The 23700-nt window shown below is 40.0% G+C and overlaps 3 protein-coding genes across 3 annotated transcripts; 2 read left to right on the forward strand and 1 right to left on the reverse strand.

The window, feature by feature from the left end:
* Positions 1-8589: 8589 nt before the first annotated feature.
* On the reverse strand, positions 8590-12476 carry LOC146989846 (retinol dehydrogenase 13). Its single transcript, XM_085764563.1, has 7 exons — positions 12198-12476; positions 11427-11567; positions 10571-10762; positions 10233-10394; positions 9931-10047; positions 9608-9812; positions 8590-9215 (listed from the first exon to the last, which is right to left on the reverse strand). The coding sequence occupies exons 1-7, from the start codon at positions 12271-12273 to the stop codon at positions 9119-9121; spliced, it is 990 nt and encodes a 329-aa protein (XP_085620689.1). The 5' UTR covers positions 12274-12476; the 3' UTR covers positions 8590-9118.
* A 1016-nt stretch (positions 12477-13492) lies between these two features.
* Positions 13493-16187, forward strand: tmed3 (transmembrane p24 trafficking protein 3). The gene is made up of 3 exons (XM_085764588.1): positions 13493-13730; positions 14050-14295; positions 15153-16187. Exons 1-3 carry the CDS (start codon positions 13587-13589, stop codon positions 15384-15386), a joined length of 624 nt encoding a protein of 207 aa, XP_085620714.1. The 5' UTR covers positions 13493-13586; the 3' UTR covers positions 15387-16187.
* Positions 16188-18218: 2031 nt separating this feature from the next.
* Positions 18219-22924, forward strand: LOC146989848 (isocitrate dehydrogenase [NADP], mitochondrial). The gene is made up of 11 exons (XM_085764576.1): positions 18219-18436; positions 19334-19425; positions 19804-19969; positions 20191-20351; positions 20464-20607; positions 20751-20887; positions 21050-21201; positions 21358-21470; positions 22070-22167; positions 22265-22357; positions 22480-22924. The coding sequence occupies exons 1-11, from the start codon at positions 18313-18315 to the stop codon at positions 22562-22564; spliced, it is 1365 nt and encodes a 454-aa protein (XP_085620702.1). The 5' UTR covers positions 18219-18312; the 3' UTR covers positions 22565-22924.
* Positions 22925-23700: the final 776 nt, after the last annotated feature.

Here is a 23700-nt window from a genome sequence, read left to right on the forward strand (position 1 = left end):
TTGTGGGTTTCTGCCTTTTTGTCATTGCAGGTCTAAAAAAAATGCAGGAACGAAAACACCAGAAGCATATTTTTGTTGTTCTGGTAATGATGGGGGTGTCTTAACTCATCCTTGACAATACTAAACTATCCTCCTGAACACTGAATACTGAACACTTTTCCTTACCAACACTGATTTCGACTGCCTTCTGTTCTGTTCTTTTACGCAATCACTTATAGGCCTACAGTGACACCACTCGCTTTCCTCTTCAGAATACAAACATATTTTATGACAAAACACAATATAAATGAGTCAGTTTCACAATCTACTGTATCGGGACACATATCAAGATTAATGGTTCACAAAAGTTTAAATAAAAGCTAATAATAACTAGGTCAATGTCCATCACTAAGTTAACAGTGACATACTTAATACATCCATATTAAAAATGAAACCTTTTGGACTATTGGAGAAACATTTTACACACAGACACACACACTGGCTGTCTGAGTTTATTACTGTGATATGAAGTCAGACGTTCTTAGACCAGACATTGTAGACGGACCATAGGTAGTCCCACAAGTCTTGATTTCATTCAAGAACTGTAATGATAAGTGATTCGATTTTTTTAATAGAGGGTCCTTTGTGTTAAGAAATGTAGGCTATGTAAGATCTGTTAAAAAAAACTGTAACATGACAGGTCATGGGAGACCAGATAGGGGAGACCGGGGATGGTTGTAACAGCATCACTTTCACCAATAAGGGATAACATTAGAGTTATGTGATCAATATCATGTGTACCCACTCACTCCCTGACCTTGCATGTGAATTTGCATAGAAGAAGTGTGTAGGTTTTACAGCCCCAAAACATTTTTTTAGCTCAGAAACTAATATTTTGGACCACCAAGTCTAAATTCTGACTAGTATCAATAACGTTGAAGTTTGAATTAGGTAAGATGAAAGAGCAGGTTCTTAGGTAAAATATAAGTCATTTCATTAATGTTTATTTCAAACCATGCTGGTACGGTAAACAACTGCTGACAAGGGTGGGTATGGTTGTACCACCTTTTATCTTTGTTGTTTTATTAAGTGTTATTTAGTGCCACCGTCTATCCTGGAATTTGACATGGACTATGAGCTGCTTCTGACCTGCTGCTGAAGGTTTACATTCATACATGTACATGTCACCATTCACTGGTAGAAGATGTTCTTTAAGACAGCTCTCTGAACACTGTCACTGTTCTTCATTTAACCATCAGTGATGAGTTCTTTTTGTTCATACTGAACCAGAGAAAGATTATTAGTGTTGGAACATGCACAATAAACTTACATATATGCGTGTTTATTTGGTTTGGTCTCAGTTTTTAGTTTTTAATCTCACTGTTACAATTTACCCCAGGTCAACCTACTTTTTACAAACGCACATCACTGGTCTGCTCAGTGGCCTCAGCTGATCTGAATGTGACTGATTTGCATTTATTTATGTCGGACTGATGATTTGATGAAGAAAAGCATCACAACCTAAGCTGGGGTGTAGAAACCCAGTGACACAGAGCTGCACTGAACTAAAATTAGCAACGGCTATCATCACCCCTAAAGCATAGGCCTATACCCTCATTTTCTCATAGGTAGTTGAGAGATGCAACTGAAGGCCTGTGACAAGTTTTAAACAATATGAAGGTTGGTAGGTATTTAACCCCCAACAGCTTTAGTGGAGTCTGTGATGACTGTCAACAAAAGATCTCGGTGGTTGTTTGAAGTTCAGCACGTTTTACTTATTTCTCTCACCACAACCACACACACACATCAATCAAGTTATGTTGTCTCAAACTGTGCCATGTCATCTTGTGTTGTCTTGTACCTATGTTGTGTATTGTATCAAGTTTAAGTAGTATAAAGAACTGAAAACACAATTGATGATGCCTGTACTTCATTTAGCTTTTCCGGTTCTCAGTCCTACTGTTTTTTTTTTGTTTTTTTTGCTTGTTTCTGGTTCATGTTAACATTGGGTCCACTAAAGTCCAATTAATCTGAGTTTATGACCAATATTAAAAATATGTTGTGGCACCGCAGCAGTCCACCAAACGCTTTGGCCAGTCATTTGTACCATAGCCATCAGGTTCCACAACACAGACTGGATGTAATGGAGCAGCTGGGCTAGTTGTGAGGGACACTCCGTACGTACCTGCAAAGAGAACCGCACCTTTTTAAAATCACAACACTGCACACAGACTTGACACTTTGACCCATGGACATGGCACTTTTTGAATTGGCTCTTTTTTTAAACTTTTTTTTAACTGTTGCTGTTTCGGACACCTGAATCTCCCTGCAGGGATAAATAAAGGTTTCAATCAATCAACATTTCAAAAACATTTCACCTACAACAAGAGTGATACTCTAACTCAGACTCCATTGTTTCTGAACTCATCTGACATTCAACAGGTACAAACAAGAAACAGCAACAACAACAACACAGCAAAGAGAGAATTCCAGGATCAATAAACAGGAGTTGTTTTCAGCCTGGTGGGGGGACGGTGTGCGACAGGAATCTTTTCCCCGAGTGGGAAAACCTTTGGCGGCGCTGGAGGAGGCATGTGGGGACATTCCACTGGAGTCCGTCCAGGGGAGGATTCAACGCACCAGGGGGTACTTCCCTCCGCTGCCTGGCCACGGCCAACATTGCGTGTGATGTGTGGAAGACATTGTATTATGGCCTCATGTAGCCAGAACCTTTATACACTGTTGTTTTCAGTACTGTAGTTGTAGATTTATGTGTTTGGGATGAGTGTATACTCTCATTGACTATATACTATATCACCCACTGTGAGTTTGGTGTGTTGTTCTGTATGAAATGAAACTTCACATTTGTTTGTTACATGTTAAACATGCAGTCAGCGTGTAAAGTGTAATGTGATGTCACGTGTACCTGCAGAGCTTGACTCCTTAGAGACTTGTAAAGATTAGTGAGAGACTCTAAGTTGATAGTTTTAAGAGTAGTGTGTAGAAAGGGATTTTTTTTTCCCAGAGGGTGTGTTGTTATAATAATAATAGTTTCTATTTCGATTTGCTGTGACCTATGATTGCCATTCACAATTAATTAAATTGAATGGCATGGTATTATTGTGTGTCTGTCTCTGAATGCACGCATACCTATCTGTGTGTTCATGTATGAAAGCACACGTGGTTTTCCATACACACATGTGAACAGTGCAGTGGTGGGAACTGCAGAGCAGAGGGGTCAGGAATGTGTCCACTCTAATCCCAGTGCGGGACAGAAGATGCTTTAGCAGATCTCCTCTGGTCCACATGAGTGGCCCTGGCGTCTGATGTTCCTACAAAACCCCCCGGAACTGGATAAAGAGAGGCCGACGCCTGTTTGGTTAGCGCCAGACTTTCACACTGACGAGAGGAACTCAGCTAAATAATGGACAACAATGCCAGCAGAGATGGCTACAGCCCTTCCTCTCCCGATGATACGCTAAGACATCACAAATGATCAAGAGCAGAATGTCAAACCATGCAGAAGAGGGCTGCGTGGTACCAAATGGAAGAGTACTATAGGGAAACTGTGAAGATTGAACAATCAAACGAACAAACTCACTCAAAATCACATTTATTTCCTTTGAAATGATGTCAGATAACAAACTAGAGTGTTTTGGAGGATTTAAGCACCTCATGAGACACTTTTCTTCACTGCATCTCATTTATTTTAAAGAAAACAAACAGGAGAAAAAAAAACTTTCAAAAGTCTACATTTTGTCACAGCCCATAAAAGTGAAATATATTCATTCATATTTCATCAGTGTGTGTTACAGAGCAGCCGTTACTGAGCTGATGGGAACCGCGTGGTGAAGAGTCGGAAGCAGTGCAGCATGTGCTAAACGAGGCGGACAGCTGACTCAGCACCACCCTGTTGTCTGTGTGTGTTCACTTGACAATGTCTTTATCCCCGGCGACAGAACACAGCCTCAGGGCCAAACACCCCTCACAACTATCTGGAAATCCTCCTGCCAGCCCAGGCCCAGGAATTCTTACAAACACCCCTGATCCTGATCCTGATCCTGATCCTGATCCTGATCCTGATCCTGATCCTGATCCTGATCCTGATCCTGATTCTGATCTTGATCCTGATCCGTCCTCTCTACTGTATGTCTCTCCCCACAACAACGACAACAACACTAAGAAGAACCATAAGATTATTAATAATGAGATTTTTTAAAACACCACATTATCAGCTCAAGTGTTGTTTTAGGCTTGTGTACACAGAACAGAAATGTTATAAAAATTAAGGCACGTACAAGTTTTGATGATTAAAAAAAAATAAAATAAAATCCCCACAGTTCTCCCCGAGTGTGCTCCGTGTTTCTAAAAAAGTGGCAACCAACACTGAAGCCAGTTACACATGTGTTTTTTGTACTGTGGTTACGTGGTTTTACGTTGCTACTCATTATTTGGGCTCCAATGGACCCTGCTCTGTGTTTATATAATAATAGTAATATTAAAAAATAATTTCAATAACAACAGAAGTAACCAAAAAGCACAAAATAAGTAAATATATTCTGTTAAATTATATGGGCTATGGATTAACAAATATGTCCCCTCTGTTTGCCAAAATGCCATTCAGTGACAAAGAAGTCCTACACACTGATGGCTTGAGTACTTTCCTGTATTGTTTTGTTAATACTGATGGCTGTCTGTGAGCCAAATTATTCTTCTGGAACACTAAAGCTTTGCTGTACGCTGCGACTGCTGGGCATTTCCCTCTTTGAATGATTTGCTTCTAAACTCCTGTATCATTGGACAATATTGGCACTATCATTGTTATAATTATCATCATTATTGTTAATTGTAGCAGAAGCATCTTCTTTTATAAGATTTCTATATATAAAGCAACTTTTTCTCAGATGAAGAACCACAGAAGTGGATGATTTCCACCCGTTAAGCAGTCAGCAAAGTTTGAAGAGAGCTGAAGCTACAGTAGGTGAGTGACTGGTGACACAGAGAAGCTTAGTCACCGTGGCTGCCCTGATTCAGCTCAACACATGCACAGACTCGTCCAAAGGTAATCACGGTATGGGCTATGCTCTCCTCTGCTCAAGGCCTGTGAGAGCTGCAAACCTGCATTCCCACTCCTGCCCGAGGCATACACCACTCGCTTCTGGGACGGAGAGAAAGAAAGAAAGAAAGAAACCGAGAGACACAGACAGAGGAATCCACTGCGAGAGGAAAGAGACATACTGTAAAGAAGGTGGGAGAGAGGGATGAAGAGACTGAAAGAAAATGGCCTAAATAAGAGGAAGAGAGAGAGAGAGAGCCCTTCATACCAGAGGGGCAGACAGCACAAATCTCCACTTCACACACATTCTCGTTGAGGCTTTATGATCTCCACAGGGAGAAAACAGGCGCAGAAGATCTGATGTTCTTTGCTGGAGGGGGGAAGCACATGCCACTGCCTGCACCTGTACGCAAACTGTCTCCACAGTTTAACAGGCTGTATAGTGAGATACAACTGTGGTAGTCTGTGATACCTGAAATACACCTTTCAGAAAAACCCCTTTACACCTAATCACTACATTGTGCTCAGAATTGAAAAGTTTGCTTCTAGTAACTCCTCCATGTTTACACTGCACACAGCCTTTGAGGCACAAAGCAGGGCCCCATACAATGACTTTATGTTGGTGACATTCATGTTTACTCATGCCTGTATCCTCTATGACCTATGGCTCTCGCTGTAAAATGAAGCAGGAATGATGAAGGAAGTGGTGTGCTTTAAAAGGAATTGAAGATACAACACAGCATGGGAGGAAAAATTGCTTGTTTGTCCACTGAAACAAGAGCTATTTCCTTCTCCCTCTGCATGGGCCCCGAGAGGAGAGCGAGTGGTCAACAGAGGTCTCACTTTCTAGGAGCAGCTGAATACCGGAGGAGCTGACAGGTATGTACATATTGGAATGTGCTTCTCAGCCACACCTGGTGGGAACACACCCGCCAAGCCTGGCCTCTCTCATCCCACTGGCTGATCTCCCTGTGACTGACAGCTGGAGGAACTATTTGGCTCCGGTCCACGGGAGCCAGGGGGCAGGTATGGTGAGTTCAGCATATGAACCAATGGCAGCAGTGAAATCCCTCAGAGCCAGGCGGGGCCGCAGTGAAATAAAACTCATCAATGGGGTGTGTCTCAAAAGTCTGTCAGCAGTCAAACAGTGAAGGGCTTCTGCTGCAGGAGCCCACTTTGACGCGTTAAAGCTTAACTAGTTCCTCGCTGCGTAAGGACCCGGCCGGTTTTCAGCCTGCAGAGATGGTAGAGAAAGACAGAGAGGGACTTCTCCAGATTTATCTCTGCTCTGACTGAATGATGGAAATGAAGCAACAGGTCTCATCCGCTCCGACCTCGGGAACTCCGCTCTCAGTGCCAGGACTTTGAGGAAAAGGATGGCAGCTTCATGCAGCCTTTGGTTGGGGACCTTTGTAACACTCCCAGAATTCATTTTTGTTCTTAAACAGATTCAGAAACAAGTCCTTCATCACAGTATAGGGCAGAGATTTAAAAAGATGCTGTGTTAACTGTGGTCGCTCACATCTCCTTATCACTTTTCCAGCCCAGCTATAGATTCTGTATCCGTTGGACGGAGAACTGATAAGGGCATGTGCATGACATTACCTACAGACACTGGAGCTACAACATCTGGGTCAGTAAGCCTTTGGGGTAATCCACAAACTCAGTTCATAATTTGTGGTCATGCTGAAGGCTGTTACTCATCTTTGTACATGCTTTTTTGTTAAAGTTATGAAATGAGTTTTAGAAGGGTGGCTACAGTATAATACCTGTTAGTTATTGCTTTTTGAATGCATCAGAGTTGTTAGGAAAATAAGAGCTTTTGTCAGAAATGTAAACTTGTGTGTTAAGGGGTTCATGCATTCATCTGCTCTAACCTTTGCATTGTGATCTATTTTATCATTTGTCAGTAATGAAACAATGTTATTTTATTTTATCTTATTTTTTCATGATTTAATGGGAGACTTTAGGTTGAACTTAAAATCCAAGGACCAACAGGAACAATGGAAAATGTCTTTGTATTTCTATCATGCAAAATGATTGACAGTGGAATATTAATTGAAACACAAATTGCCTTCAGGCAGATTAGAGTGCACCTGTTCAAACGTCATGTTTCCCAGAAATACGAGGGAAGGCAACAATGCAGCTTTCTCTGCTGCAACTTCAGGGAAGATGCTGCATTTCATCAAAAGGGAAAAACCTGGTTTGACAATTTAGAGAAGGAGCGGGGTCACAGCAAACTTGGACGTCCTATAGTTTGGCACAACATGGCCAACGTAATCTGCTAACTATACACTGAGGAAGATGCCACTGGTGAATTGGAGTACATAATGGTGAGTTACTGCAACACAATGCATGTCAATGATGCAATGTCATGAATTTCACACCCACAACCATGCAGCCTTGGCATTTAAATTTAATTACGGCTCAGACATTGTAAAGTTTCGTGGGGGAGGACATGTAACTCATACTGAACATACTATACATGCACATGCATGTTGTGCATGTTGATACAAAAAAAAAGACAGATTATCATCAAACTGGGAGATAATGATGGCTGAGAGCTGGAAATAGGAGTATGCAAATTGTAGAATATTAAAGTGCTGATAGTGATAAGTTACGTCATGGCACATTTGCTGATTTATTAGTAAAAACAAGATGACATTATTTTAAGTGTGTTCTTTTAAAAGTCAATTCAGCCAATTCCCATTTACATTCGTATCTGGCTGGATTTAAAAAAAAAAAAAAAAAGCTCTGGGAAACTTTTAAATCAGAGCTTCCAATAAGGAGCTCTGACAGACTGTCTGACCCTCTGTTCTCTCTTGTTTGCATAAACTGATCTTGAATAAAAAAAGAGGGACTGAATTCACCATTTCAACACAAATTTGCTGATAACTTGGTCACAAAAGCTTGTTTCCGCAAACCACAAGTGTTGAAGTAAAGCTAAACAACTGATATTTTTCATCATGTGCAACTGTCCGTCTTCCACAAATATACCACGTATCTAATATATTATAATAAGAACTTCCAAAAGAAAAATCACCTTTCATCAGACATTTATTGCCTAAAGTGTTACATTGCTGTTGCTTTCCTTTTGATCACTTGGTCAACAAAGGTACTGTATATCATTAAATTCTCACCTTAGAAGTAACAAAACACCAAGACTACCACATAATGACACAACAAACAGCACCCATCATGTATAAAACACACACACACACACACACACACACACACACACTGGGCACCCAGTAACATGACAATACTGGATCTACTGGGTGTTTCCTAACTGCTCTCTGCCCCCGAGGCGTCCACTCCCTCTGTACACCTGGTGGAGGATCCTCTCTCCTCCCGGGTGCAACAATCTTTTCACCACTGCCAGCACTAAAGGTCACTTCCCAGCTTTTACCTAACACTTTGGGACTACTTCTCCATTAAGGACACAAATAGGCTCTCATTCTCCTGCCCTTGTAGTTTGTTTGTTTTTTAAATTGTAGTATTGCTTTCTGTGTGTTTCTGCAGTGAAGTTTATACAGAAACTGTACATTCATCTTACTGTATGTTGGTTAATTGTTCTTAAATGCCATAAATAAATGCAACAGTTTGAAGCTTTACAAGTCTCTTTGAATTTGCACAAAATTAGCACAAATCACGTGATAAAATCAATAAGAACCTTTGGAAAGCAAGCATTTTAGCATCCAAACCAAAACATGTTAGAAGTTAAATATGTAGCATAAATTGCTAATCGAAATGATGGTAAAGTCATATGGTAACATGACAAATAAGCATGTTTTGTAAGGATATAAGAGCATACTATAAATACACAACAAAGCAGATAATATTAAGTATGCGGAATATATATTCTGCAATATAAAGATAAATCAGTGCACCCACTTTAATATTTCATTGATTAGTGCAAAGTTTTGAACCCATGATCAAATCTTTCAGCTATAGAAGATTTGGACAGGTACAAAAAAATAATTAGATAATAAAGTGAATTTCTATAATTTATCCACCCATGTAAACAGGGCCACTGTCTCCAGCAGGAGGAATGGCCGGTTGAAGCAGGGTGGGCTGATGTGTCTAAGCCAGACCGACCATGGAGGCACTGAGATCCCATAGCTTCTTGGCTGCAGCGTCATCCAGGGCCTGCGGTGCTGGCGTTTTGGGGGCGCAATCACTGTAGGGTGGAAGACATGAATGAATGAAGAGGACGAGATCAATAAAAGCCTGATATAGTGTGTTCATGATCTGATCTGTTATGGATATTGCTATTATTGCTCGTGTAATAAACCATGACATAATATAAACAGTTTTTCAGTGTACAATGGAGACAAAAGAGTTGGTATCAAAAACATTCAATAGATTCAATACTTATCTCAGGGTTATTACAGGAATTAAAATGCAAAATTATACTAAACCATTTTTTCTATTTTGTAAAACAATAGTCCTTTCCATTTCACTCTACATAAGAAAAAAATCTCATCAAAATTTAGACATTTTTAATATGGAGGTTCCAGTTCATGAGCTTTATCTTTGCAGTCGAGTGAGTTTCATTGCAGATGTACTTGCCTGTAGTAGAGGCCGCTGACGTTTGCCTGGCTCTCGTCTACTGCGCAGTAGATTGTGGTCTGGGCTCCTTCCCAGGGACTTTTGATCAGCATTACCAATGGCTTGGCTATGATCCTCTTCCACAGGGATAAAGTAGGGAAGAAGTGGCGGCCCAGCTCTGTGCGGATGACCCCAGGGTGAAGGCTGTACACTGTCACACCCGTGTCTAATGAGAGGAATCAGATCAAGTTTGAACTGCAATACACAAGACTTTTTCCTCCTTTACCCGTGTAATATATGATTAATAACAACATATCTATCATGCAGTGTGCATTATACTCTACCTTGGAGTCTTGAAGCCAGCTCTCTGCAGAAGAGCACATTGGCCAGCTTGCTTTGGCGGTAGCTCTCCTGAGGTGTATAGTCTTCATCCAGGTTGATGTCGTCAAAGTGAATCTTTCCTGCAGGAAACAATCCAGAGAAAAATACATTTTGAAAAACACAAACAATTATGAAAGCACTATCTACAATGAAGATCAACCAAAAAGTAAGTAAATAGCGACACATTATAAATACAGTTTTTGTGTGATCATGTTTGATATCCGTGGCGCTGATGTGCAGACTGAAGTTGCTGTGCTGCCTCTACCTTTCTCGTGTGCCAGGCTGGAGACAACGACGATACGACTTGGGGTTGACTTCTTCAGCAGGTCAAGGAGACAGTTGGTGAGGAGAAAATGCCCCAGGTGGTTGACACCAAACTGCATTTCAAAGCCATCATCAGTCTGCCACTTGGGACACATCATGATACCTAAAAAAAAAACACCAATACATTTACATGGAACAAAACAAACTAATGAATATCCTGTAGCTTCATAGCCCATAATGAGATAAGGCTGATAAATTACAGTGAGTTCATGAAATTCTGTTTAGACATGGATCCCTGTATGTTTTTATAATATTTATTTTGATGCTGGATGTATGTACCTGCATTGTTGATGAGGATGTCCAGACGTTGCTCATTCTCCTGGACGTCCTTGGCTAGGTCTCTAATGGACTGCAGCGAGGAGAGATCCAGTTTCTTCACCACCACGTTGCCATTTCCACTCTTCTGCCGGATTTCATCAGCTGCAATGCGGGCTCTGGTCATATCCCTGCAGGCTAAGATCACTCTGGCCCCTTGACAGAAATTAAAACATAATCAATGCATTTGGGATTTAAACAGGAAGAGAGGACGTTATTAGTCAGTTAAAGCAGAAGTAAGTGATATATTTGTGTTAATATAAGTCTTAAATAGTTATATCTTCCGACAGCAATCACTTACATAGAGTGTTTGGACCGAAACACGGGTCTGTCAGTCATTCTGCTCTGCTCTGAGCCGAGGAGAAAACATTTATCGTATCCTACAGTTTTTATCCAATGAGGAGAGAGAACGGCATGAAGGGCTGTGTGTGCAGCCAAGGAACGCCGTGAATGTGGTGACGTAGGGACGAGGACTGTTATGGTGCGTTCAAGGCAACTCGTAACTCGTGTTTTTCCGACCTGTGAAGTTGTACCAGTTCGATCTGGTACGAGTTCACGGGTCGGAAGTTACGAGTGGCCGTTATAGTGCACTTTCACCGGTAAAACAGGTCGGAAAAACACGAGTGGGTTGCCTGAAACGCTACAAAGTCGTAAATTGTGACTTGAAGCTGTAATTTACGGTTTCAAAAGCCTACCTGGAACGCAGCATTAGCCAAAACGACCGGATCGCTTACTTCTGCTTTAAGATAAATACAGTGCAAACCAATAGTTAATAGTACAGTATTTATAGAAGATAAATAAACAGTTATCATGGTCTCACCTCGCTGGGCCATATCCAGGGCCGTCTCTTTCCCAATGCCAGTGTTGGCTCCTGTGATCAGGACTGTTTTCCCATCCAGTCTGACCTTGCTCCGACACGCTCTCCCAGCCATCCATCTACGCAAGGCCAGTAAGCTTGCACCTGAGGAAAAAAAAGAACTTTAAGTACCTACATTTTGCTCTTTTTACTTATGTACCTTTACTTAAATTCATGAATTCAGATTACATCAGATTAAGATACTGCTTCCACAATTTAAAAATATTTGCCACATGACTTGACAAGGTTTTGTTTTATTTTGACTTGCTTGATTTTATTTCAGTCTTAGAATATTGTACATTTATTTTGAAGGGCTGTAGGTGACGTCCATCCTACAGTCTATGCGTCCATCGCAGTACAGTAAAATGTTGTCCAGTGACTTTAACTGGTTTAACTGGTTTATATGAACACCTTTATGACATTTTTTGTGATAATTTGAATTGCATTAAAAATATTAAGTATAATATTCCTTGTTGTGGTTATCTGCCATGGTTTTCCCTTCACTTATTTCTCTGTGCTTTTTATAACTATTTAATATTTATTTATCATTAGCCTATACTGTACCACTGTAGGCTGTACAGTAGCAACAACAACCATTGATGTCTAGAACAAGTGTCATACTTCTCTTGACACAGTTTCACCCTTCTGACTCTATTTTCTCGGTATTACGGGGTATTTTTTTCTTTACACTGATATATATATAGAGAAAAAACACAACCGTCTGAATCGACTTACCTGCAACAAATACAACAGTGAGACCGGTGGCATGGTTCTCTACAAAGTCCTTGATCGCCTCTGCGTAGTTTTGCATGATGTCAAGCTGATAAGCGTTGGACAACTTCAATTAGCCAAACTTCAGCTGGCGCAAGCCTGACTGTGCAAACTTCAGGTATAGAAAATATCCGTCAACGTTGACAGTGAGTTATCCATCCGATATCGCCACCAAATAATGTCAAAATCTGTGTCTGGGAGCTGCTTCCCCTCGAGGTACGTTAGAAATGTCAACTCCCTGGGCGGAAGTACGTGAGAGGGGCCAAGTGGGATTTTCATAATAAAACTCCTGTGTAGCGTGTACTTGTTGTCAGCAGTTTTGCTGACGTTTTTTCTCTTCTTTTTAAGATTAAAATGTGAAAACTATCACGACATGTCTTTATGAGAAGTTTATACTCATTCTGAAAAAACAAACAAACAAACAAACAAACAAAAACGCTTATGTGCAGCTTGCTGACTCATCTGAGCAGTGAAGTGCCTGGCAGGATTCATACCTGATCATCAGCAGAAATAGAATGAATCGTCTATCCAGTATAAAGCCTTACATTTTTTATTCAGTTAATTTCTTAATGGCCAAAAGACACACATTTTCATTCAAACCGGATTAAGAATGTATGTCATTTCTCAAACTTATATTAGATTTTTAGTCTGTCTTTCTGAGCTGGTATGGTTATCATAAAAATAATGCAATATGATTGTTATTGTTTTTTTTAATCTGAATAAAATTTTACAGACTAAATTGATTTAAACCATTTAAATTAAATCTGCTCTATCCAGCCAAAACCAGACTAGTCTGGGCCACAACACAAAAAACTGTCTAGGCCACTGTAAAAAGCTGTCTAGGCCTAAAGTGGTTTATCTGTGAATTGGTGATAATATTTTTCACCTTTAAACAATTTTAATGTTTTTCTCACCACCACTAAACATACTTAAGACATATAAAGTCTAAGAGTATGTCTTTTCATTAAATGTTTTATTTTAATTTTCTTTAGTTATTTAATCTTTTATTTTGAAAGGTCCGCTGCAGGACTGTCGGTGTTTCGACGCTATCATCTTTTTTTTTTTTTTTTTTTTACATCGGAGTGTAGCTGTAGGCTATCATAGAAACATGTCACCTCGTGGCTTGAACTATTTTAAAATGTTTTTGTCTTACGTTAAATGTTAAATTGGGTAATGTCTGACACTTTTAAACGTTAAATAACAATGAACGAATATTTTTGCAAAAAGTAAACAAGCCTGCACCGGAAGTGTTTTGTGCTCTTGCCACGTCAGAGCTAGACCGTTTTCCTCAGCGGCATAGCGGTGCTGAGCAGAGGAGTGTGCCGCTTTCTGCACTTTCCCTTCGCTTTCACCATGCCCTACCTGGGGTTGAGCTGTGTACTGCTGTATGTGTCTGCGGTGTTTGCCACTGAGCTCACATTTGAGCTGCCTGACAACGAGAAACAATGTTTCTACGAGGAACTAGAGAAAGATGTGAAGTTCGACATAGACTTTCAAGTAAGTTAACGTTACTTTGGAGGCTGCCCCCACCTCCCTGTGTCTGGAATAACTTTATTTGTTCAATTAGCCTACTAATTTGTCATAAATGGTCCATGCCATGGCTCTTAAGAAGAACATGCATAATTGTAAGTAGTTTGACATCTGTTTTTAATTAGGTCTCCATTCAATTATCCATCAGTTCATTTAGCCCATTTGAGCAGCTACTTTCAGGGAGGACAACAGTGCACAGTCCGAGGTGTTACCACAAGACCGGCGACAATTGGCATGCATATGTGCAAATGTGTCATTGGTTTGTTTTGTGTGTTTCCTCCTTCAGGTCATTGCAGGGGGGAACTATGATGTGGACTGCTTTGTCACAGATCCCCAGAGCAATGTCTTGTATAATGAAAAGAAGAAGCAGTATGACAGCTTCTCTCACACCACAACCATGAAGGGAATCTATCAGGTCTGCTTTAGCAATGAATTCTCCTCATTTACCCATAAAATTGTTTATCTGGAGTTCCGCCATGGAGATGAGGCCCCTCTCATGCCCAGCATGTCAAGAAGCTCAGCGATGACTCAGGTAATCCTAAGGGAATCTTCTTTACAATTTCAATTTCAGTAACAACTGTCTACTGCAGTGGACACCCTCAAAGAAAAATATTAAATCTGCTCACCTTAATTGTTAACAAACATGCAAATGTTTGTCAGGAATTTCTTGTCGCCCAGCAACTTGTTGAGCATTCATGTTTTGTGTTATTTCTCAATTTCTAAGGAAAAAAAGCAGACCACACACTAGTTAAGAGCTGAGAAGAAAAAAAATACATAAATGTACAGGGATTGAACATACAGTCTGCATAATATATTCTATCCACAATATAATTAAATAGCACATGTCACCTGTGTCTTTCTTGGTGGTCCAGCACCTAGTCTTCGATTTTTTTGGATTGCGTGTGGCTACCTCTGTTTTTACTATTTCTCAATTTCTAAGCATGAACAAATTCATTATGATGGGCATGCAAACAAAAAAATTGTGAGAAATTGTGTTATAATGACAATAGTGTTGTGGTTATTAGATTGATGATAAGACTATTTTCAGAAGTGGGACATTTTATGTAAATTCCACTAGGTGGGGCCAGAGTTGTTTTGAAGTACATCTCACTGTGTACTGGGAAACACCTGCAACTGCTAGGTATGTGAAGACTTGTGCTAAGGATAGTATACAGTTGTACAGTGATGCACAGGATAGTGTAATGTATACAGTCACTTCAAGATGTGGGACTTGCCAGAAAAAGCAAAGGAAATCCAAATGCATGTTCAAGAACAGAGTGAAGCATTGAAGTTGCATATGTGTAGCCCAACTGCCACTATGTTATTTGCCCCAGGCCAGTTTTGTACTCTCGACTAATCCACTGCTGTGCTGATCTTTTCCGCTTTCAGTTGGAGTCATCTTGCGTCGCCATTCACGAGGTCCTAAAGGTGGTGATCGACTCGCAGACGCGGTACAGGCTGATGGAGGCGCATGACCGATCAAAAGCAGAGCACCTCCTGGAGCGGGTCACCTTCTGGTCCATCGGAGAAACCATTGTGCTGTTCATCATCGGCATCGGTCAAGTCATGATGCTGAAGAGCTTTTTCAGTGATAAGAGAGGCTCTGTAGCAGCCGCCACTTAGAACCCGTGATCTCAGAAACTCTTCAGCGTGAATGCAGAAGTGTGACTGGAAACAAGCACACATCCATTTCAGCAGCCCCTTTTGTTAAAGGGATAGTTCATGGGAGGGATTTCCTATTTCTGCCCTGCCACCCAATGTCTGAGAAACTTATGAATGATTTTTCGTGCCTGTGTCATTTTGTTCTTAACAAGCTGTATTGGAAAAAAAAAAACACCACTCATTGACCACTGTTGAAAATGAGACTGGCATATGTAAACTGTGCACAGAATATTTAACATATTTCTGTTGAACTACAGCCTAAGATCGATTTGATTTGATCGATCTGTCCAGAACCAGGATTGCCTTGTAGTAAGTCATGGATTTTCCTCTTGATATCCAGTTGTGGCACACTCATTGGGACCAAAGATGTGTTGTTTGTTTCTGAATGTTAGATGTACTTCTTTTATAGTGTGGATTTTGTTTACCTTAATTTAAGTGTGTAAAATTGTTGTTGTTACAAGAAATGCTTTGTCTCCCTTGTGTCCTAGTCTGTATCATGCAAAGTGCCTTACTTGTTTCCTTCCAATGTAAAGGTTTACTGTTTTAATTTGTTACTGTGCCATCCTCTTGTTACTGATTCAATGAATTCTCAATTTCTAATTTTAAGTTTCACATTAATAGATGTTAGCAAGTGACCAGATGCCACAGCTTTTTTTTTTCTCCTTTCACCCAAAATGTATGTTTTCAGTCCTCATTTGTTTATTGGTCTATAATCTGTAAAACCTGTCACTGGATTTCAATAAAAGTCATGGTGAGAAGTCATACGTTTTGAACGAAATGAAGAATTCCTTAACATTTCCGGATTCTGATATGCATTTTCAGCATTTTTGTAATTTTAAATAATTTCATTATTTATTTGTAATTGTTTTCTTTCAAAACTGGGTGTTGAGCAACTATAATATAGCAGCTTCTTTGTGGTCTACTATTTGCAACTAGTAATAGGCCTAGTGTTGTTTATCTAGCTCTATTTGTCTTATCTAATTCAACTGAGAGAAACCACAACAAACACTAATTATTTAGAGCTATTGACTTGTCCAGAGGGCATCTTTAACATGCAGAGGAATGTCAAGAAACTATAATCTGAGAAGATGTTTGTCTTTGGATGTTTTTATTCCTCCCAAGTATCTTATCATAGGCTACACAGCCGCCTGCTGTGTGAGGGACAGGAGAAAGCAAAGAGGAAGAAGAGTTTTTTTTTTTAAATTTAAATTTTATTCAAAACTTTGTTTCACAATACAAAAACAGTTTTTCATGGTAAAATGCAATTAAAAAAGCACATTTATATTATACGCCAGGGGGAATTTATAAGTTTACAACAAAATTTTCAAGTTTTCACATATATTGATAGTCTTAATCGCTTTCTGGTTGTTTGAAAATTTGATGGAGGTTATGTATTGCTTGAGCTCACCGTTAAAAGCAGTAAAGGAAGGTTTTTTTTTAATGAACTTACATTTGTGAATATGAAATTTTGCCATTAAAATAATAAGGTTGATAATAAAAGTTATGTTAGCTTTTTCCTTGTTTTTTTTTCAGGTCAGGGAGCCCAAACAGAACATTCCTCCAAAACAAAATAAAATCACCATCAACACTGATAGCAACAAAATTACAAATATCACTCCATAGTTTTTGCACAATAGGGCAGAGCCAAAACAAATGGGTCACAAATTTCAGCATGTACAGAACAGAAAGTACAATTCACATCAATGTCTTCTTAAAATCTTTTTACAATGTGGTCATTGGATGGATAACATTTATGAATAATCTTGAATGAAATTTCTCTCACTTTATTAGTTAACAGGTATCGGTTGGGTAAGAGCCAAATCTTCTTCCAGTCGGTGTCCTCCATAAAATTGTTCCAGTATGAGATCACGTATGGAACTGTGGTGGCATCCCTTTTAATCAGGAGTCTTATTAATTTATTGTTTTTCCCATGGTTGCCGGCCAGACAAGCTTTACCTATTGGGGTGTCTGACAAGGATAACAGGGAAAGCTGGCTTGTTTCCATTCTTGGTTGAGATTTAAATAGCATGCAAACTCCAGATGGGATTGCTCCAAAAACTCTGGCAAAATCTGCAGGTGATACAGGAATATTATATTCAGATAAAAACTTATACGAATAGAGGAGACCATTCCTGTTGAATAATTGAGCCACATGTACAATGTTATTATTAAACCAATACTCAATAAATAGGGATTTATCTTTAAATAAAATGTCCTTGTTGTTCCATATGTAATAGTTATGAGGTGAAAAATTATGCTTGAAGATAAGGGACCAGGAGAGAAAGGCCTGCCGGTGAAAGGCTGACATTTTAACTGGAATTTTGTCAATATTGTAGTTACATAGCTACTAAGAAAAACAATTAATCCACCCAGTTTTGACAGAATAGGAAAGGGAATAATGTTCCAGATCGCATTGGGGTTCCAAAAAAAATGTTTGAGCCAGTTTATCTTAAAGGTGTTGTTTAAGGTGCAGAAATCTAAACAATTGAGCCCACCATTTCGTTCATTAAAACAGATTTCTTCACGTGGTGTGTTCTATTTTTCCACAGGAAGTTTTAACATGCAGAGGAATGTCAAGATAATCTGAGAAGATGTTCTTATCATGGATAAAGACAGGATAAAGCAAAGAGGAAGAAGAGTTGATGTGAACTTGAACTCAACTGTAGACGAGTACATGAACTTGCTTCATTCCTATTGGCTCGGGACCGGCTTCACTGGCCAATCAGAGCGAAGCCTGCTGGACTTCGACGTTTACGTGGGTGGAAGTCAGCAGCACCTAGGTGCGGCGTCATCACTTTACCGGGCGGGCGCTCCCAGCTTGAGGTCCATTCATAAGAGGAAACTTATCTGTGGCCGCGTCAGTGACCATAATCACTCCCCAGTGAACATGGCGGGTTACCTGAAGGCTCTGGCGACCGTGTCGAGAAGTGCAGCCGCTTCGCTGTCGCAAAACCCCGCAGTGCTGTCACCGGCCGCCGTGTGCCAGCACCACAGGCTGCAGCAGAGAAACTGTAAGTCAGCCGTCGACTGAAACCGCAACTGCACGATTAACAATGTAGCGGAGGACGTTCAGCAACAGTAATGTGGTCACCTGGTTGTGTTTATGTAGCCTCCAGTTTGTACTGAGAGGGAGAGGGGGCGAGTTTCTCTCCCCCACGTAGGCTACTGTTTATTACGGCGGAAACAGAAACCAGCTTTCACCTAAGTCAACTTTATAGAAATGCATAAAGAAATGGATATGGAAAAACATAGAAGAGAGCAGAAAGATCATGGTAGGAAGCTGTTTGAAAGAAAAACTTTCAAAAAGATTTAATAGGCCCAATTCAAAATTTTTAAATAAAATGTGTACAAATAAAGATCAAGATGTAAAAAAAAATGACAGATGAAAGTGAAAGTATGTATGCATCTTAAATGACATATTGCACATAGCCTACATAGAAAGCTTGTGTGAAGTCTTTTACAGCAGCAGCTGGTGCCACCTTGTCTTGGCATCTGAGTCCACGTGTTGTTGTCGGGTACAAAAAGGGCTTGATAGGTAACTGCTATCACAGATGTCATATAATCCCAAGGTCAGAAAGTGAACTCTGCTTAACTAGGCAGAGCTACTAACAAAATGCCGTATTGCACGTCAGCAGCTGGTTCTTTTTCTGTTATCTTAAAAGTTGTGATTTTTGAAATATTCTTCAAGAGTTGATTATCTTTCCAGTCCAGGAGTAGTCAGTCACACATCAGTCTAATACAACTATAACACAAGGCTGTGAATCCAGCCTAAAGCATTGAAAATGTCCAGATGGGGCCTGAAAATGAGCCTCAAGCCAAATATTTGGGGTGGATAAGCTGCAGAGTGGCAGCCATGACTGTGTGAGGAATATCTTATAGGTTAATGAAACTAATTGTTCATTTTTCAGATGGAACAAACCGCATCAAGGTGGACCAGCCAGTGGTGGAGATGGACGGTGATGAGATGACTCGCATCATATGGGAGTTCATCAAAGAGAAGGTAGATCAGACAGGACAGTTCATTATCTATATGGACCGTCCAAAGCAGAAATGATTAGCCTTAAATTATGATCAATGATCAGTCAAAAATTGGTTTCAGCAGCAACCAGTAGTCTATCCATTACTGAAAACAAATCAGCAGCAATTACAATAATCAGTTAAATGTTAAGGTATTTTTTAAGCAAAATTACCAAAAATGTGTAGTTTCCAGTTTCAAAAATGTGAATATTTATATAAAAGTATTTATATGAAATATTTGGAAACAAAAGTGATGTTAGACAAGTTATGTTTTCTCGCCCAAACTAGAAATTGATATAGGCCTATCAAGAAAATGTTAATAATAGACAAATAATAGATGTGCATCTTGGTGCTTCTACAGCTCATCCTGTCAAACGTGGATGTTGAGTTGAAGTACTTTGACCTGGGCTTGCCCTACCGAGACCAGACGGATGACCAGGTCACCATTGACTCTGCTCTGGCAACTCAGAAATACAATGTGGCTGTCAAGTGTGCCACCATCACCCCTGATGAGGCCAGGGTTGAGGGTAAGTTTGACCAGATCTTATTAATTGTATATGGTAACTTTTTGTTTACAGCAAATCTGTTCTAACCTTATAAAACCATTAGTAACAATGCAAATTTAATTCCATCAATAGCAATATTAGTTAGTATGAAATATTACTTAGTATGAAATAATGATAACACCTGTAGATCTACGATGGGGAAAAACTTGTAAAACTAAAAAAATAATAATATATTTTTGCAGAGTTTAAGCTTAAGAAGATGTGGAAGAGTCCCAATGGAACAATCAGGAACATCTTGGGCGGCACAGTTTTCCGTGAGCCGATCCTTTGCAAAAACATTCCCCGCCTTGTTCCCGGTTGGACACAGCCCATAACAATTGGCAGACATGCGTTTGGCGACCAGGTATACAAAAAAATGTAACAAAGCAGAAATATATATTTTCTTTTTCAAAAGGGGCATCTGAACTGACACAAGAACAATCTAACATGTGGTTTTTGATCTTTTTATTTTACAGTACAGAGCCACAGACTTTGTCATTGATCAGCCTGGCAAGTTCAAGATTGTGTTTTCCCCAACTGATGGCAGTAAGCAGAAGGAGTGGGAGGTGTATGACTTCCCCGCTGGAGGCTGTGGGATGGGGATGTACAACACCGATGAGGTAAGAACGGGTTTTGTTCAGAGATTTATTGACCTCAGATGATACAAGGGTGGTGTAGTGAGTCATTTTCTCTCTTTTCAGTTGAATAAATGTTCTCAGGTGTGATTTACTGTATCTCCTGACTTTTATTTTTCTGTGCACAGTCCATCAGTGGATTCGCTCACAGCTGCTTCCAGTACGCCATCCAGAAGAAATGGCCTCTGTACATGAGCACCAAAAACACCATCCTCAAGGCGTATGACGGACGCTTCAAAGACATCTTTGAGGAAATCTTTGAGAAGTAAGACGCTCAACAAACACTTTTAGACCTTTTTCACTTCATTGTTTTCTCTATCTCATAACACCTGTCTTCAGCAGGCTTGTCAGTTTTGTGTGGCAAACAAACAGTATACTACTGTCATTATGTCAACCGCCAGGAGTTTCATTTTTCTGTCTTCCTCAGGAAATACAAGCCCGAGTTTGACAAGCTCAAGATCTGGTATGAGCACCGTCTCATTGATGACATGGTGGCCCAGGTTCTGAAATCCTCTGGAGGATTTGTTTGGGCCTGCAAGAACTATGATGGGGATGTGCAATCAGACATTCTGGCTCAGGGTAAGTGCGCTTTAACTTGATGGTGGGTGGGCCATTGTTGATTTGCTCTAGTGGCTGAGTTTATTTCCGATCTGCATCCCATGCTTTGTGTTCTTACGTCTATTTTGAAGAGCAGATTTCCCCATAAAGACTTGTCTGTTGTGTGTGTTGAATCAGGCTTTGGGTCCCTGGGTCTCATGACATCAGTGTTGGTGTGCCCTGATGGTAAGACTATCGAGGCTGAGGCTGCCCACGGCACCGTCACCAGGCACTACCGCGAACACCAGCGGGTAAGAGTCATCAGCGTTTTTACTTCTACCTTTGGACTTCCACCTTTTACCTAATTTAGACTTTGTGGGCGAGGAAATGTTTGCAAAGAGATGCGTATTTTGGCAGGAGCCAGTTTTCCGGTAGATAACTGTACATTGAGATCTTGGACTTTTCATGTTTGAGTTCAGAATTAGACAAAGCTTCAGTTGAGAAAAAATTCTCTCAACAAATAACACTACCATATTTTAAAATTTTGACAATATGATCATTGCTCAGAAATAAATTATACGGAATTGCAGTCAGGTGCTTCAGTGCAGAAACTCTTCTGCTATTGTATTTAACAAGACATAATTTGGAGATATTTTCAGCAGAGCTATAATAGAGTTTGAAAGCAGAACCTTCTTCCCAGTGTTTCACATCATCAGCAGTAAATGTCAGGTTATGCTGCAAGTCCCTCGACTCACAATTCTATCCCTATTTCACACAGAAAGCCAATTCCCTAAATCCATATTAGAAAATCCTAATGTCTCCATCGACTGTGGCCTCCATGGCCTGAATGCCAAGCAGCTACTACCCATGTTGAATTTTCAGGAACTGAAAGTGTGTCCTTGCTTTTTAGGGAAAACCAACCAGTACCAACCCCATTGCCAGTATCTTTGCTTGGACCAGGGGACTGGAGCACCGAGGCAAACTGGATGGAAATCCTGATTTGATGAAGTACGTTATCTGATAAGGGTAATTTAGTATATAGTGAAAACACTGTATATTTGTGTAATTTTACAGCATCCTCATACGTTGCGATGTTGCTCACCAGGTTCTCCCAGACATTAGAAAAAGTCTGTGTGGAAACTGTGGAAAATGGTGTGATGACCAAGGACCTTGCAGGCTGCATCCACGGCTTGGCCAAGTGAGTTTACATATTCAGATCCCTTACTCTCCAGCTGTGTCTTGTATGAGGTATGATATGGTGTCCTTTCATAAAGTACATTTATATTTATCACATCATCATAATGCTCTGTGCCCTTGTAGCTGCAAGCTGAATGAACATTATGTCAACACATCTGACTTCCTTGATGCAATCAAGACTAACCTGGACAAAGCTCTGGGCAAATGAAGAACAACCTGCAGACACACTTAACCAATGAAGAGAGAAAACCATGCCTGTGGATTTTTAACTCATTTTTACCTGTTGTTTGTATGAATCTTTGTATCCACTTTTTAAAGAAAATGTTTTGTGCCTTTTTTGTATTTGTACTTGCACACATCAGTGTTCTTCTGCCTTTCCCATTGCCAAAGGGCCAGTTTTCTATTTCACAAATTAAACTATTGTACTGTATGAATTAATATCAATGCTAATGTAAATTTATAATGGCCATTTTAGTCTTTTAATTAGAAGGTATCTTCCGAAAAAAGTTGCCATGTTTTGTATTGTCATGCAGAGAAGAAATAGTGATTGCTCATCACTCAGTGACAAGCTGTTGTCATTTTGTCTTTGTCTTATCTGAACAGTGGGGAACAAAACACTTATCAGCTGAATACGTTTGGGAGGGGTTACATTACAAAATCTTTGCACTATGATGCACACCAATTTCATTAGAAAGGCGGTATCTCTATTCATCAGAATCTGGCAACAATAGTGTATTTACTAAGTGGGTGAGATGTCAGAATAACATTCAGAAATACTTGTCTGATCAGTGTTGAGCGTGGGAGTAGTTACCACTTTTTCTTCTGGAGGACTCTCAAGAATGATTCAATAAGATATTGTTTCAGGAACAGAAAGAGTTAAATCCACAACTCCTCCAGATTGTGGGGCTTCAGCCAAAAGGCAAACCCCAGATGACGTCAGGAATATCAATAGTAAAAGCTGTCCACACGCAGTTCCATTTTACATTTTAATATCAGACATTTGCTCAAATGAGCATCTGTCCAGCAGTGCATGAATGTATGCTTGATTTGTTGGCATTGCTTGTGCCTTCCAGTGCAGAATAGAGTTTTCACCAGCAGGGGGCCGCACCTGATGGAAGATTTGTCAAAACAGTGGTCCGCCAACAGATGCCGACATAGTCACATTCGGCCAGAAACAAACTGTGCCATGTTGGAAAACAGATGAGATGTTAAAATGAATTGTAAATTAACTAAATAGTTTGAACCTGCCTGTAACACAGGTAGTCAATCAGATGTGGCCTAGATGTGTTTAAAAGTAAAAGAATATTAGGAAGGTACCACTATCAAAAAAGAAATTACACATTT

This window comes from Trachurus japonicus, chromosome 3, assembly GCF_045865225.1.
Source record: "Trachurus japonicus isolate A0001 chromosome 3, Traja_1.0".
Taxonomy (NCBI): domain Eukaryota; kingdom Metazoa; phylum Chordata; class Actinopteri; order Carangiformes; family Carangidae; genus Trachurus; species Trachurus japonicus.

What these genes read in the sequence shown, in the direction of transcription:
- LOC146989846 (XM_085764563.1), bottom strand. Translation starts at nt 12,273, where the DNA reads ATGCAAAACTACGCAGAGGCGATCAAGGACTTTGTAGAGAACCATGCC. An exon ending in CACTGTTGTATTTGTTGCAG is followed by an intron (nt 11,568 to 12,197) that starts GTAAGTCGATTC and finishes TTTTTTCCTCAG; the next exon opens with GTGCAAGCTTACTGGCCTTG. An exon ending in CAGCCTGGCACACGAGAAAG is followed by an intron (nt 10,048 to 10,232) that starts GTAGAGGCAGCA and finishes TGTTTCCTGCAG; the next exon opens with GAAAGATTCACTTTGACGAC.
- tmed3 (XM_085764588.1), top strand. Translation starts at nt 13,587, where the DNA reads ATGCCCTACCTGGGGTTGAGCTGTGTACTGCTGTATGTGTCTGCGGTG. An exon ending in AGTTCGACATAGACTTTCAA is followed by an intron (nt 13,731 to 14,049) that starts GTAAGTTAACGT and finishes TTCCTCCTTCAG; the next exon opens with GTCATTGCAGGGGGGAACTA. An exon ending in GAAGCTCAGCGATGACTCAG is followed by an intron (nt 14,296 to 15,152) that starts GTAATCCTAAGG and finishes TTCCGCTTTCAG; the next exon opens with TTGGAGTCATCTTGCGTCGC.
- LOC146989848 (XM_085764576.1), top strand. Translation starts at nt 18,313, where the DNA reads ATGGCGGGTTACCTGAAGGCTCTGGCGACCGTGTCGAGAAGTGCAGCC. An exon ending in TTTGAGGAAATCTTTGAGAA is followed by an intron (nt 20,888 to 21,049) that starts GTAAGACGCTCA and finishes TGTCTTCCTCAG; the next exon opens with GAAATACAAGCCCGAGTTTG. An exon ending in ACTACCGCGAACACCAGCGG is followed by an intron (nt 21,471 to 22,069) that starts GTAAGAGTCATC and finishes CTTGCTTTTTAG; the next exon opens with GGAAAACCAACCAGTACCAA.